Genomic DNA, 16,985 nt, shown 5'->3' with positions numbered 1-16,985 from the left:
TATCTCTCTCCCCTTGCCATATAAAAAGGATGTTGTCTATATATCTATGCCAGGACACCAGGTTCGCCCCATAGGAATGGCCTTCCCAAACATGGCTGGTTTCCCAATGGTCCATAAAGATATTGGCATAACTAGGGGCAAACCTGGTACCCATGGCCGTACCGACATCCTGCATATAAAACTGTCCTTCAAAGCAAAAGTAATTGTTATATAATATGAGCTCTATACTTTCTAAAATAAAATTTTGTAGAGATATAGGGAGTGTACTTTGTAGAGATTCCTTAATGGCCATTATACCTATTTGATGTTTAATTATAGTATAAAGAGAACTCACATCAGCTGTTAGCAAGATATAGTTTAGTTTCTATTTTAAATTAGACAATTTTTCAAGAATATCTCCTGTATCTCTCAAATATGATTTATTTTGTGTCACTATGGGTTGAAGATAGTGATCAACTAACTCAGAGAGATTGCTTGTTATTGATCCCACTCTAGCTATAATCGGCCTGCCTGGGGGATTTTCTAGGCTCTTATGGACCTTGGGGAGAATATATATTGTCGGAATAACTGGATTTCAATTTTAAGGTATTCTGCCGTCTCAGTATTAATCGTATTATTTTTCAAATATCTATCCACTAATTGTGAGACTTTTTCTTTAATACAGCCCGTAGGATCTCCTCTAATTTTTTTATACGTAATGCCATCAAGCATTAAGCGTATAGTAGAAGCCTTGATAAAGACCCGCTGCAGGTGGTCGAAACGCGTTGGTTATTCGAGGACAAGACCCCCTTCCAAAGCACCGGCATTTTTATGGTGGAGAGGTGATATGCCCACCGATATATAAACAGGCTGTTTATATTCCGGAGCTCTGGTAGGCGGACTTGCACTTTTAAAATACGCTGTATTTGTGGATTGGATTTTTCTCCGCTTTTGCCTCCATAGAATTGTCTATTCAACAAGATTTAACTCCAGATACTTTATTAGCTACACCAGTAAACCAACAACAATGTGGATCTTCAACTATACTTGAGAAAGTTGCAGAGTCTACAAAGGAAATAGAACTTACAGAAGAAATTTTGGGCAGCACAGTGGCCTAGTGGTTAGCACTTCTGCCTCACAGCACTAGGGTCATGAGTTTGAATCCTGATCTGTGTGAAGTTTGTATGTTCTCCCTGTGTTTGTGTGGGTTTCCTCCAGGTGCTCCGGTTTCCTCCCACACTCCAAAAACATACTAGTAGGTTAATTGGCTGCTATCAAAATTGACCCTAGTCTGTGTGTGTGTGTGTGTGTGTGTCGTGTGTGTGTGTATATTAGGGAATTTAGACTGTAAGCTCCAATGGTGCAGGGACTGATGTGAATGAGTTCTCTGTACAACGCTGCGGAATTAGTGGCGCTAAGTAAAAAACTGATGATGATGATGATATTTGTGTCTAATTATTTTGTGTTGCTATTCATATTGCATTTATTTTCTAAGACACTAGGAGTGTAGTATATGTGTACTATAGTTCCACTCTGATAGACATTAGGAGTGTGTGCTAAGAAATATATTTATATAATGTGTCCAGCTGTCATTTTATTTATTATGTGCCTGAGCTCAGAAGTAAACAGTTCAGCTGCCTCTGTTCCTAATCTTATCAGTTGGTCAGCAAGTTTTTTCAAAACTACTTACACCAAAATCATGATACAAACAAATGAAATATCAAAGACATAAAACAGAAGATGATGGCCCTGTCCAAATGAAATTACATTATAAAAGGAATGGAGTACATTTCATTAAAAAGGTAGCGAGGTAACAATTGTAGCTGTTGTTGGTGATATATTTTCATGGATAGAGGCACTGTGCTAGATCCCTACTCCAGGCTAGTTCCTGGCCTCAGGCAGTTGGTGATTACAGGTACTGTACTAGTCCCTAGCTCTTGTCAGTTGGTGACTATAGGCACTGTGCTAGTTCTTGGCCCTAGACAGTTGGAGATTGGAGGCACAGTGCTAGTTCCAATAAGATTGAGTAATTGTAATAGTAATAGGGGAGAGAAGAAGATAGGGTGGAGAGGTGAAAAGGGGGAATGAATCTATGGGAGAAAACTGCTGATTGAGTTCTGGACACATGTTTTCAAAACTCAGAAGTCTATCAATTGTAACTGTTATCAGTGATAATTTTTCATGGATAGAAGCACTGTGCTAGTTCCTGGCTCTAGGCAGACATTTACAGTCCATGTGCTAGTTCCTGGCTAGTTCATGGCTTCAGACAGTTGATGATTACAGATACTGTACTAGTTAATAGCTTTAGGCAATTGGTGCTTACTGTTACTGTACTTGTTCCTAGCTCTTGGCAGTTGGTGATTATAGGCACTGTGCTAGCTCCAATAAGGTTGAGTATATTTAATAGTAGGGGAGAGAAGAAGTTAGGGTGGGGGTAAAAAAGGGAGAATTAAGTTATGAGAGAAAACTTCTGATTAAAATCTGGACACATGGGGCCTGATTCATCTTCAGACGCAACCTGCACGCAACTTATGTTTGAAAATTGAGCATGGAGCTTGAGCGTAATTCCGACCATATTCAAATACAAGTGGATCTCATTATACATTAACATTTGAATCTGGGTATAATACGCTCTTCCTAAACGTTTCTTGTCTTATGTACACAGATAGAACAGAGTGTAGGATATGCACAGGCATATATGCAATATAAAGACTCATCAGAATGCATGCAAAAAAATATATATTTTTAAATAAATGAACAACTCTTAATACTACAATCACTAATAAACGTATTTGTGAAATAAAAGTTTTCCCATTTTTTTCAACAGTAAATACATAAATCAGGATGTTTTTAATGCGTACTGTGCATACAGTTGTTCTGTGCTATCTAGTGACATGTATACGTGTAGTTTTGAAAACAAAGACTATGCTGTCATCACTATCAGTTGGCACTTACACCTGCCCTGTGGCTGGTGCCAATGATACGGCTAAAAAACACATAAGTAAGAGAAACACAGGACTTGAATTGCCCGCTTCTGCGTTGGCACGGCCTTACTGTACATTGCCTACGTTCATTTGCTCCTTCCCTCCACTGTTGTGCCCTTCAAGTTGTAGGCAGTAGTAGTGTCATTTGTGTTTAGACATGAATTGCATGCAATTGCATTCATTGGTGCAAGGTCCATTTCTGAGCAAGATGCGGCACACAAAGGGACTTATGTCCGAAGACTACGCAGGCTCATGGAGATTTATAGTACTCAAAAGGCTTTTGGCAAAAATATAACATTCTATGGAAAATTACCATAAAGATAAAGAAACAAGATATGTTAAATAAATTGTATTGGCTTTGGGATTCTATAAAAATCTGTGTTATCCACACATGTCCAAATATATTTTCTCTATCATAGGGGTAATATGTGATTTATTCCATAGAGGCAATAAGCCAAACAAACTTTTAAGAGCTGATATTGAGGGGGGCTGTTTTTCCAATTTTTGTCTTTAAGGCTTTTATTATATGAGACATCAATTTCTTAGAGTGTTATTTATATTTTGTGGAGTATAGCACAAAAGAAATGTCTGGGGATCTTTATCTATAGCAGATTCAGAGGGTGACTTGCAAATTTTAGCCCGGGGTGATGAGACTCGGTTCAGCAGGCTGTTAGGAACATTGTAATGGAAAGAAAATTCAGGTAGCCCGGTATGGGACTAGCCCATGGGGCAGTTGTCCCCCTGCCCCCCAGCTGACACTTGTCATAGACGGCAGCAATAAATTGCGAGTGGAAAAAAGGCTGCGGGTGGGAATCTCGTCACTTAGTGTCGGACATACTGTGTATGTGAATTATGGTAAGTCTATATTTCCTTAATGTCGCTTTTATAGTAATTGGCCTTTTTAAGTTGCTCTAACCATTGTTGCTATTAATGTGTCTGGAAAATTGTACCCCATCCATTAAGGCATTCAGAAGCAGCTACATAGTATCTGTTTATGTGTCCATGTCTAATTGCGAAGTATTTATGCGAATATGCACTTGCTGCATACGGGTTACACTCGAATGCCCCTTACCTCCCCCATTTCTCATTTTTGGTGTGAATGCACAGTACGAAAATGTGTATCTCATGCAAAAAACAGATTACAAGTCCAACTCCAATGATCCCTTAAATATCCAGGCCCTAATTTTATATATGCTTTTATAATTAATTTGTTTTACGTATAAGGGATAGCTTAATGGCTCAGTCCCCTTTGGACAACTCCAACAGTGGTTTAGAGTTGCTTACAACCTGCACAGACAACCAAGAGATTAGAGAGCTGTCAGCACTGGCTTTAAAAACTGGGTGAGTGTTTCAAAATTCTGCCCGGTATATACATACAGTAAATACAGCTTCTGCTTGCATAGAAGCCAAGACTAATTCAATCAGAGGCTGCATTTACTGTGCTAAACATCATCACTAGCACTTTCCTATCCTGGCTGTCAGTGCTGCATGCCCTGTGGTTATAACCTTGTTACGAGTCTTGGGTGGGTATATGAGAGACCCTAATAAACACGGGAGGCCTTATTCATTCAAGAAAGTAAAGCAAACATTTTTAGTAACTCTGAACCTTGGCAAAACCCCATTTTTGAGGGGGAAGGTAAATTTAAAATGTGAGGACAGATTTATCATTGGCATACAGCATGTCCTAGATCAACTTTAAGTTTCAGTGTACAAATATATCTATCAAGTATTTGTGTGCTACATGAAAGAACAGGCAGTATATATCTTATTTACAAAATAATAAACTAATCAGGCCCAGGATGTCTAACGCCTATAGAGATGTAGTACAAAAACCCTTATCACACGAAATGTTTTAGTTTAGCACATTCACGGGCATATATTCACATTGACTGTACTTACAAACATTGCGGATCCTTCAAGACTTTGCACAGATTCTGAATATAAATGGAACCACTTTCAGTATCTCTTAAAGATGTATGATCTTCAACAGTGGCAAAACCTGTCAGGAAATCAGCATTTACTGGAAGTCGACCCTCACTTCCATCATTTACATATATGGATTCATTGCCATCTTTATCATATATGACTCCTTTTTCATCTTTGTCGCCTTGGCATGCTTGAATGAAGAATACCTTTGGTTTCCCAACTAGTGTTTGACAATTTAGACCATTAAAATAGTTGGTTAGTTCCTTGATTGACACCTTTTCTCCATCTACACCATACACAATCCCTTTATCACCATGTGAGAGAACAAAACACACAAAACTGTCTGATTGAGAGTGATCCTTTTTCTTATATTGCTCCATGATGTCTAAAATTCCTTTCCTCGCCAGGTTCTTGTGTTCTTCTACTTCATAGCCACGTGGTTTAAATACTCTTGTTATTGCCTCTATCAATAGAAACAGTATAGGGAAAAAGTAAACATTAAAATACATTCCTTTAAAGTGCACAAGTTAAAGCCTATCACACATAGTGGGTCCCACTTATCTGTAGTTTCCTGTATATTATAATAGAAAAGATCATTGGTAATGATATACAGTATATGTCTTCAAAAATACAGGGAGAAGAGCCATCATGTCAGATATTACCTATTTACCACTCAACATACAAACTTCACACCATACCAACTGCTTGACAAAAATATAATTGGTTTTGCCTTATGTTAGGCCTGGCTAACCAGTGGCTCTCCAGATGTTGTGAAACTACAAGCCCCAGCATGCTCTGCCAGCAGATATCCAGGCAATAGCTGGCAAAGGATGCTGGTACTTGTAGTTTCACAACACCTGGAGAGTCACAGGTGGGCTAGGTCTGCCCTATGTGCTTTTAAAGTAGACTAGTCGGTGTTAATTAAATAGTACATAAAATATTACCCATGTATCATATATACTATTTGTTCCAGAAGTGCATTTTTGTTATTTAAATTAGTTTATATTTTACCTCACTTTTTATCTGTTGTCAGAAATATTCTATATAAAAGTAGAGATTACAGATAGTTCATATTTGCCCACTCTCTTGTAATGTCCAGGAGACTCCCGAACTCCCAGGAGAGTAGGGCATTCTCCCGCATCTGCCCATTTCCTAGTGAAGTGGGCAGGATTTCGAGCCCCCATGATGCGATTCTCAGGAAATCACGTCATTTTAGCACGCTCCCGCGGTAATATGGTGCTTTTGCATCATTGCATTGTGGGGGGCGGGGCCAAAGTTTGCAAACAGCTTTGGTGAGGTGGAAAGAAGATATCAAATATTACTTAGGGGCATATTTGTGAAAGGGTGAAAAACAAATTTGAGGTAAGGGTTATGTTCTCTTTGCCCAATTAATCAAAGGGATTACTGATATCATTGTTATCGCTGGCAATAACTCTGCTTGTGGTAAGGTTTCCCCAGTGAAGGCTACCCCATGCCTTTGTCTCGCTCAGCTGCCTCGGTGACACATATGTCAAGGATCGTATTGATAAAAATATTGATAAATGGACAGATAGGCAGATACACCTTTTAGGAGGTTATCGCTCATGAATACTGGAGGCCTGGTGCAATGATAAGTAATGATTATGATGACTATCAGCAGGACTATCTAGCCACCTCTTATTGGCTGATTGTACATAGACCCCTCCAGATAATGGTACTTTATTCTATTTTTCATTGCTTAATTGACCATTTGAACTGCTGCAGAAAAGAAGATTCCCATGGGACTTTAAAGGGAAAAACAACAGATGTTGTTAATTTATTTAATTTGTGTGGTATTTAATTACATTTTATATTGAAAATGTGACTTTCGTGTTTATTAGTAACTGCCCAGACAGAGGCGGATATCTTTTCCTGGTTGACCAATAGCTTCATGAGGCCGACTTTATTATTGTCTATGTGTTTGTAGAAGGCTGACTCCTAGATCATTTTCTCTGGGTTTGATCAGCTGTACCTGGCCAACCCCTGCTGAGTGAGACGCGAGCTAAGAGAGGCAATTATGAGAAAGACAGACTAAGAGGTAAAAGAGAGGTAGGCTGAAAGAGACGGGTTTAGATCTTAGTTAGAGACAGGCTGAGAGAGATGCAGCTATGAGATAGACAGACTGAGTGGTAAAATAAAAACAGGTTGAGAAAGACAGGTTGAGAACTTAGAGAGACAGCTGTGAGAGACTGACTTAGAAAGAGAGAGACTGAGAGACAGCTATTAGAGAGACAGGTTGAGAGCTTAGAGAGAGACACATGTGAGGGAGAATAGCTGAGAGCTGTGAAAGAGGTAGCTGGGGGCAAGACATGTAAAGATAGACTGAGAGCTCAGAGAGACCTCAGAGAGGGAGGCTGTAAGGGAGAGAGACCCCAGTGATAGAAAGAGGCTGAGAGACAGAAAAACTGAGAGAGAGAGAGTTGAGCTCAGAGCTGTTAGAGAGAGGCATTTGTGAGAGGCAGGATGAGAGCTGAGAGACAGCTATGAGAGAGACAGGCTGAGAACTGAGAGAGAGAACCCTGCTCAGCTCTGCTGAAGATTTCTGGAGGAGCACCTCACAGTAACATTTCCAGGCCCAACCCTCCCTACACCAGTCACAGACCATGGTGGATGACAAAGCGGAAACTGACTTCCATTTCCTCCCATACCAGATGAGCATCCCCTTCCCACATAAGAAGCTCAGTGCCACAGATTCCCCTCTTTCTCCTCCTGTCCAGCAGCTAAAAAGGGAAATTTGCTAGCGGGGATCTAACTCATTCCAACAGGTTGCTTAATTAAAGTCTGACCCACAGCTAAAACGGGGCGTCCGCCATAGCCACTGAGCAACTGGGTCTCAAAAAGAAGAGGCTAAGACAGGTCAACTAAAACGTCAGCACCTGCACGGCCTTGGCCTCAAGTAAGTATTTAAGCAGAGGATGATGTCACCCTGATCACTGACATCAATAGATATCTTAGTGGCCAAGACCCTACTCAGTGTAAACATGAATATACCGACATCTTAGTCACTGACCCCTTCCTTGGTGTATATGTAAAGTGTATTGTATAGAGGTCACTGGGATGCTCTCTGTATTGTATACAGATCACTAAGAAGCTCTCTGTAATGTATATCAGTCTCTGGAATGCTTCCTGTACTGTATATAGGTCCTGAAAATGCCTGCCTTGCATTGTTGTATCATTGTGTGTTGCATTGGCCTTACCACTGATGTGGCTAGGGATAATGGTTTGCTAACCATACTTAATTTTGCATTGGCCCCACCTAAAGTTGGTTTGGACCCACCTAAATGAGGGCACTTTCAAGGGCAATTTTAAGTACCTAATTCATCCCTGTGCCCAGACACTTTTTTATTGTGTATATGACATTTCTTTACATTATGTTATTTGTACAAATTTTAGCATTTATTTCAAACACTGTAAAGCCATATCTCTATTCTATCTCTGCAATTTTCCTACTCTATCTCTATGCTCTCGTGGGGCGAGAATACACAACTGGTGCAAAATCTACTGTTTTTTGAGCTGGGCGCTTCTTGAGATGCAACATATAAATGTGTTACGGCTAACAGCTACTGATATGAACTTCTAGAACAGGTGGTAAGAGGTCTTCGCCTATAGCGCAACCTTTCCCATAGAGCTTGTTGTAAAGCATCCCAGCTGTTGCCCTGACGACAGCTGAGGCGTGGGGACAGAAGTGACGTCCCGGCTGTCAGGACATGGCACTCAATGAAGACGGTTTGTAACAGAATGTAGATACGCTTTTTTTATGTGCGTCTTTATCCCATGTATGTTCTGAGTCTCTATGTGTCCATCTTTAGATGAACCCTTATATGTTTAGAGAATAATCAGTACAGTATATTACCATGTATTGATGTTAGCAGAGTCTCAGAATGGATGACATATTTGTGTATGCGTAAATTTGTATAACTTTAATTATTAGCGCTACTTTTTCCACACATAACTCATAAATTAAAGTATTAATTTTACCTGCATCTTTTTCTGTTCCACGTCTGTCTTTAAATGTCAGACCCAATGATCTGGCTTTATTGAAAATGTGGTTATTCACAATAAGGCACCAGCCATGTGGGATTTTGTCAAGTGTATATTCTTCCACATGCTAGAACATTAAATATTCCAGTTATAAACTGTACATCATACACAATACTATGAGTGGAATTCACAGAGCTAATTATATGTGTTTTAGCATATTTTTTAACAATTATTCCTTTAACAAAGTATTCACAAATAGTGAATGTATTTTCAACATGAAAGTCGTGTCAGAAATTTATTGTTAAAGTGTGCATGGCCAAAATACCATCATTTATAACAAATGTTTTTGAGATTAGTTTATTAAAATATTCCAAAAAAATGAAGACAAAATAAGTCACGCCAAAATCAAACCATTCAAATTCATGCAAACTACATGCAAGACCCCTCTAAATTCCACTCATAGCTAAATGAACAACAAGGCAAATATTTTGTAGAACAATCTTAAAACTTTAGCTTATCTCTACCCAGTGGCCAGTGGGCATTATGTCTAGTCCCAGTGTTCATATTTGAAATAAGGAGACAGTGCTGAAAAGAAAAAGATCAAGTGACGTTGCGAGTGTATTAGTATGGATAAAGGTCTACACATACAAGAGTCATGAGCAAAAAGCAAAAGGACTTAACTTGTTGTCAGTGTACACCCTGCAATGGGTTTTAGACAGAACCTTCTTCTACAGGCAATGGGGAATACTATGGTATTACTAAACACCTTCAGTAAAAGGTTGTATGTAGGGATTGGGGTTAGGATCTGGCGGGGTTTGACATTTTATTTAATTTTTTAATTTTGAGAGTTAGACACGGTGCAAGTTTAGGATAATGTTTAGGTTGGGCTAGTTTATTTTTATTTATTTTTGAAGGGATTTTATTTGAAAATGGCAGACAGCTATTATAGTGGATAATTTTATTATTCACTAGAGCGTCACAAACTATATATTAATCTGAGCCACACAGTGCCCACTGGGCCCTAGGTGGGTGTCTAGGCTGCTAAGTGGGGATCCGGCTCTACATATTTGAGGTGGGAGCATTAAAATGAGTGATGAGAAAAGATGAAAGAACATATTGTAAATGAAAGTCAGACTGTAGTGAAAAGTAATGAGAGATAAGTAAAATAATGCAAGTAGAGTTGAGTTACAAAAACGTAAAAGTAAATAAAATGGGGTGAAAGTTAAAAAAAAAAATAATCAGTAGTTATGGGCCAATTATCAGGCATCTAACTTCTTACCCTCTCTGGCACTGGGATTTTGTTCTCCGTTTCTGACTTTGTGCTGTTAGCATTAACATTATGTGAACTTTCTAGAAGAAAGAAAAAAATGAAGATAGATCACTTTATAAGAGCAAATCAGTTTTATGGTCATTTTGTATTTATATACACACCTTGAATACACATGTTCTCAAATGGTTTGTCAAGAAATGATGCTTGAATTCCTGCAGAATGCAAAACAGTCACAGAGTCATATCCAGGGAGCTTGTTAGAGAATCTGTCAAAACTTATAAGCGTTTGCTATCCTTTATTTGGAATCCACGTAAATAGTGAGATGTTTTAGAACACCTTGGGATGAATTTTAAAGCATTAATTGGACAATTTATTGTATGCTGGAGGTAGTCCTTAAATCTTTGCTTTTTACAGTTTAATAAATTGACTAATGCTGCTGTTTCCATAGAGGTATATTGGGACAGCGGTAACCTCCAGTAAAAATATTAAGACTGGAGAAATATCTGATTTCCCCATTTACTCTTTGTTAAATAAAAAAAAACTTGAAAGAGCCTTTTGCCAGCGGTTACATCTTCTTTTTGGTTCTTCACCGCTTGTTAAATAGACCCTTAAATCACTCATATTCATCAAATGACTTGCTGACGACACATGTGAAATAAATTATGCCTGCGCACACGCTAATTCGGGCACTGGGAGAACTCCGAAACAGTGGAAAGGTAGGATGTATTTCAGGCTCCATTATATTGTCTCATATTAATTTATTTATTTAACTTGTAAAACATAGGAAACAATCCTTAAACATGCATCACACATTATAAACAATTCAGTAATATGTTTTATATGAATGGTGTTTTATATCATTGCATTTATAAAAAATATTTATATTTTATACATAGGGGAAGACCACCTTTCATTTCTTGAATTTGATGCTTGAGTACTGGGAATATATTCCTAGATCTGCAATAGCTGGTATATTTAAAGTATTTTATTCCCTTCTACACCTGCTGTGTTATTCATCAGAAGGGTGTGATGTAATTTAGACTACATAGTGTGTGAGTATCAGCATGTTGATAGTGATTTATATTTATCATTTTTATTTACTTTTTTTATCTTAGAAAATAGATTAGCACATGGAACTGAGTAAACCGAGGACAAATTTGAGGAATACAAAAACAATGACTGCAGAAGACATACCATACTCTGTGTTATTATGATCGTGCAAATGACCATTTTTGACATACAAGTATGTTTCCATATATGCACCTGTTTTTACAGGTAAGCACATGGATTTGCAGGCCAAAATTGCAGCATCTACGGGGATTAAACAATAAAATGAGAGCAATTGGACAACTGGGAGGGGTCCCTTGCTAACTGCAGATTAGCTTCACAAGTGCACCTACAGTAGTTTTGCACTGAAATTGAAAAGCAAGGTTTAATTTTGCATGATGGGATTACTAAAAAGGGTTGGAGAAGGCACATTTAAGGAGTTGTTCCCCATTTTATTTACTGTAATTTGAGCTCTCCAGCTGGTCGGAGGTGCTGTAAACCCAACCTAATCCCTTTACTTTGAATTTAATACATTTTATACCTTCTACTTGCACTTTGCGGGAAAGATCAAAATTAAAGGGTTGGACTGTATAGTGACATTTTTACTGTTTCAACTGTGCACATTTTCCAGACTATTAACAAAATTGCAAAATTGACAACCCTAGTTTAAGAGAGAGGGAAAGTGAAGTTGTGGCCCATGTAGACCTGCACATGCCAGACATAGACCCAATAACGGGCAGCACCAAGGTTAAATTCTTATTTGGGGATCAGGAGGGCCCGTTGCTTAATGAGAGTCATGTGCTAGGCTCTCTATGACGCAGATGAAGCTAAAGACCCCCTTCCCTATTGCTATGCCTGTGGGTGCCACTGAAATACATTTAAGCTGTTTTACATCCTTTGCACTGTTACAATGTCCTATGATTGTTTCAATGTCGTTTGCGGAGTGCTCTACTTAAATTATGAAAGGGCCGTAACTAGGGCACTGTGAGAGGGGCAACTGCTCAGGGGGCAAAGCTGAAGGGCGCATTGAAATTAATATTTAAGGCTAATTTGATTACAGTTGAGGTCTAGGGGCATTAGATTTCCTTCTTGCCCAAGGCGCTAAAATTTCTGGGTATGGCTCTGAACAAACATATACCAGATTGTTGTATAACCTGCCTACATATGCAAGGATAGAGTGAAGTTATGGAGCATTATATGATTTTTACACAAGGGAATAGATATATTTGTGTACAGTTATGTGTTTTTCAAAGAAGACTCTGATGTTATCATGATTTTCAATATCATAATAATACAATTACCTTGTTGACTTTCATATGTTTCCACTTTCTGACGGAGATCGAATCTACGGATTTCAACTAAAACATCTTTCAGTGTTTTCATATCATCTTCACTCAATTTTGCATCTTTTTCCATTTCTGTGATCACATCCAACATAGATTCCTTAGGAATAAAAGAAATGCATGAAGCAATAGGATAGTATACATTTTAGCAGGGTACATTGCTAATATGAAAGATTGCAGATCACTTCTTCAATATAAAACCTGACTTTTGGTCAGTTTTGTAAACTGGTCATGGGCTCATGTCATCCCTGCATACCCCCCTGAAATTATTTACCTTTTTGGTACACTAGGTGATTTCATGTCAATATGGTCTCATATGCAAAAGAAATTGCCATAGTTTTTGCATATGAGACCATTATCTTGACTAATGATATGGTACAAATTAAAGTGCGAGATATAAGTTAACAGGTTAACATGTCAATGCTTGCTTACAGTGGATTTAAAGATCAGACTTTATTCCAAGCAGACATATACATCGATCACCCACAATATTAAAACCACCATTGTGTAGCTCTGACCCTTCGAAGTATGGACTCCACAAGACCTCTGAAGGTGTCCTGTAGTATCTGGCACCAAGATGTTAGCAGCAGACCTTTTAAGTCCTGTACGTAGCGAGGTGGGGTCTCCATGGCTCGGACTTGTTTTTCCAGCATATTCCACAGATGCTCGGTCAGATTGAAATCTGGGGAATTTGGAGGCTAAGTCAACACCTTGAACTCTTTGTCATGTTCCTCAAACTTTTCTGGAGCAATTTTTGCAGTGTGCTGAAAGAGGCCACTGCCACCAGTAAATACCATTGCCATAAAGGGGTGTCTTTGTCTGCAACAATGAATGGTCATTAGACCAGGCCACATTCTTCCGTTGATCCATTGTCCAGCTCTGGTGCTCAAGTGCCCATTGTAAATGGTGAACAGGGGTCAGCAAGGGCACTCTGACCAGTCTGCAGTTATGCAGACCCATACGCAGCAAATTGCGATACACTATGTGTCCCGACACCTTTCTATCATAGCCAGCATGAACTTTTTCAGCAATTTGTGCTACAGTAGTTCTTCTGTGGGACCAGACGGGCTAGCCTCCACTCCCCACGCTCATCAATGAGCCTTGGAGCACCCATGACTCTGTTGCCGGTGCACCAGTTGTCCTTCCTTGGACCACTTTTGGTAGGTACTAACCACTGCATGCTGGGAACACCCATAAGACCTGCCATTTTGGAGATTCTCTGACCCAGTCGTCTATCCATCACAAATTGGCTCTTGTTAAAGTTGCTCAGATACTTACACTTGCCCATTTTTCCTGCTTCCAACACAACAACTTCAAGAACTGACTGTTCACTTGCTGCCTAATTTATCCCACCCCTTGAGAGGTGCCATTGTAACTATTGTAAAGAGATAATTAATGTTTTTCACTTCATTTGTCAGTGGGTTTTAATATTGTGGCTGATCGGATTATACATGTATTTATGCCTACTGAAAGACAGCCACAGGGTTTCGAGCATATTGCATTTATGGTGTCAGCATGTAATTCAGAACATGGCACTCCAACACATCATCATCATCATCACCATTTATTTATATAGCGCCACTAATTCTGCAGCGCTGTACAGAGAACTCATTCACATCAGTCCCTGCCCCATTGGAGCTTACAGTCTAAATTCCCTAACATATACACACACAGACAGACAGAGAGAGAGAGAGACTAGGGTCAATTTTGATAGCAGCCAATTAAACTACTAGTATGTTTTTGGAGTGTGGGAGGAAACCGGAGCACCCAGAGGAAACCCACGCAAACACGGGGAGAACATACAAACTCCACACAGATAAGGCCATGGTTGGGAATTGAACTCATGACCCCAGCGCTGTGAGGCAGAAGTGCTAATCACTTAGCCACCATGCAGCCCCATGAGCTGCTGCATTTGAAATACATTTAAGGGCACATTCAATTAGCTGCAGAGTACCAACAGAACAGTCGCAAAGGTACTCCACGGCGAAGTCACATCACAGATTTATCTTTGCCCCCATAGGGGTGCGAGGAGACATCTGCGATGTTCAGATATCGTAGTACTGGAAAACCTGCAGAGTAATTGAATATGTCCCATTAAATATCATTAGATGCACACTGGAGCTATGCTATATTTTTATTATATATAGAACCAAATTCTGTTACATAGTGTAAATGTTCACCTTGATAAACCATGTTGCGATAGAAGGGGTGCAAATTCATTTGGTTTTGCATGAAGGGAAAATACTGCCTGATGTTACATGTAGCTCACAAATGTAACTCACTCAACTCTAATTTGTATGAACATTTTAACTCCCACCCCATGTGCACAGCAAAATTGTTTTGCCAATGTGCAAAATTGCATCTTTTACCAGAATTTACTCAAATGCTAAATGATTCCCATGATGAGCACTGAATGGGTCATCTCTAATATATTTAGAACGTTTATTCATGAGATCAGTGTTTTGGTCCTTTGCTTGGGATTTTTTAAAACTGTTTGTATTAAAGTCAATAAATATTAATTACAGCCAATAGAAAACAGCTTAATAGACAAATCGGACATATATTTTTTTGCTATGTAAACAAAAATGTGAAAAAAGAGGGGGCAAAACACATTTGGGGACTACAAGAAGAAGGAAAGGGAAGGAGGGGGTGGGTAGAGAAGGGGAATGCTGTGCTTCTTTAATCCAAAACAGGTCGATAAAGTATCTATCAACCAGCCCAGGAAGTACTAAAATAGCCAGATCTAGATATAGTAACTTTTATATGTATCGGATTCGTTAAAGGTCATCCAACTGAACCAAGTTGCAGTAAACTCTACATTTCTGTCTAGGGCAGCTTAGTTGATATCTTCCACTGACATATAGATATCTATTAAACCAATCCTTAACTGATGGGGGGGTTGCGGATTTCCATATAGCCAGGAAAACCGCCTTTGCCACATTATTAAATGCTTTAGAAGGGATTTCTGATATGAAGTAATTGGAGCCTTCACTGAATTTAGAATCCATAAGTCTGGGCCCTCTGGTACTCCTTCTTAAAAAACTCTTTAGAAATTGTTATCACAGTCGTCCAAAATAGTCTATGCTTCAGACATCTCCACCAATTATGCCAGGGATCTTCTATAGAGCTATCACATTGCCAGCATTTATCTGTTAGTCCATGGAACATCCTACTAAGTACACTGGGACATCTGTGTCATCTAGTAATCATCTTACATTTCCAACACTGAAACACAGCTTGAAAAATCTTGGGTGAGCTAAAAGATTTTGATCCAGCTAGGTGCTCCTACTGTGGAGCACCTAGCTGAATCTCTAAGTCCTGCTCCAATGCTTCAGTAAATTTGGGAGGTGAAAGCCATAGGTCAGTAACCATAAGTTTATTGTCACGAGCCGCGGCGGTACTCACAGCCGCCGCGGCTCGCTTCCTGCCTGCCCCAGCGTCCCGGCCGTCACCATGACGACCGGGACGTCACTTCCCTTCAACTCCCGACCATTGCCGAGGCAACGGCCAGACCCCCAGCAGTGTAGCGCCGCGTCCCGGCAACAGGGGACAGCCGGGCGCGTGCGTAGAAGGACCAAATAGCCTGCTGGCTATTAGGCTGTAATTATTTTATTAGTCAGCTCCTGGGAGTAGTTGCAGAGCCTAGCTGGCTCTGATTGGCTCACCTGTGTATTTAAGGCAATGAGGTCTGCTACCTCATTGCCGGTTATAGCGTTCTGTCCTCAGTCCTGCTGCCTGCTTGTGCTATCCGTTTGGTTCTTGCTACCTTGGATTTGACTACCCGTGTTTTGACCCCTGCTTGTTCTTGGACCTGTGACCCCTGTCTTCTGACCTCGACCTTTTGCCTGGATTTCGGATTTTGCTTCTCTGCCTGTGTGTCTGACCCTTCGCTTGTCTCTGGATTTTGCATCTGTGCCTGTGACCCTTTGACCTAGGATTCTGCTTAACTGCAGCCCGCCAATCACTCCACTCCTGGGTACTCCTTTAAGCCAGTATACGTTACTCGACCCTCGGTCGGCCCGCAGCCCAGTCTGGCCTGTTGAAGTCGTATAATTGGATGAACGAAAGTATATTGGTTTAATATTGGTTTGCCGTGCTTATTGCGAAGCGTACGCCATGTAACATGTGGCGTGATGCGATTGCACGGTAAAATACGCACGCACACACCCGCATTACAACATTTAGTTATTTATACAATTCATATTCATATTGGTTCCGTTACACTGTAATTTATGAGCAGATAGCATTTGATTTATTATTAGTTTATATATATATATATATATATATACATAGACATTGATTATATGTACACTTCAGTGTTATTAAAGGTTTAGGTTATAGGAAAGGTGTCATGCCTGATATCATATTGAAGCCCTAATCATCAGCAGCTGTCCGGTGCAGTCGGCGAAGAGATCGCACATTTTATACTTTAGTTAT

At 39.7% G+C, this 16,985-nt stretch overlaps 1 protein-coding gene across 1 annotated transcript in view; it reads right to left on the bottom strand.

Moving 5' to 3' along the window:
• LOC142097890 (caspase-8-like) overlaps nucleotides 1-16,985 on the bottom strand; it is a 69,646-nt gene that overhangs the window by 7,792 nt on the left and 44,869 nt on the right. Inside the window, exons 4-8 of the mRNA XM_075180126.1 lie at nucleotides 12,507-12,648; nucleotides 10,320-10,370; nucleotides 10,168-10,238; nucleotides 8,886-9,015; nucleotides 4,863-5,352 (exon numbers count right to left, since the gene is read on the bottom strand). Coding sequence (XP_075036227.1) covers nucleotides 4,863-5,352; nucleotides 8,886-9,015; nucleotides 10,168-10,238; nucleotides 10,320-10,370; nucleotides 12,507-12,648 — 884 coding nt within the window. The remainder of the gene's footprint in view (nucleotides 1-4,862; nucleotides 5,353-8,885; nucleotides 9,016-10,167; nucleotides 10,239-10,319; nucleotides 10,371-12,506; nucleotides 12,649-16,985) is intronic.

Source organism: Mixophyes fleayi, chromosome 7, assembly GCF_038048845.1.
Source record: "Mixophyes fleayi isolate aMixFle1 chromosome 7, aMixFle1.hap1, whole genome shotgun sequence".
NCBI lineage: Eukaryota > Metazoa > Chordata > Amphibia > Anura > Limnodynastidae > Mixophyes > Mixophyes fleayi.
The sequence above is the reverse complement of the archived record's forward strand: the minus strand, read 5'-3'. Positions and strand labels throughout refer to the sequence as shown.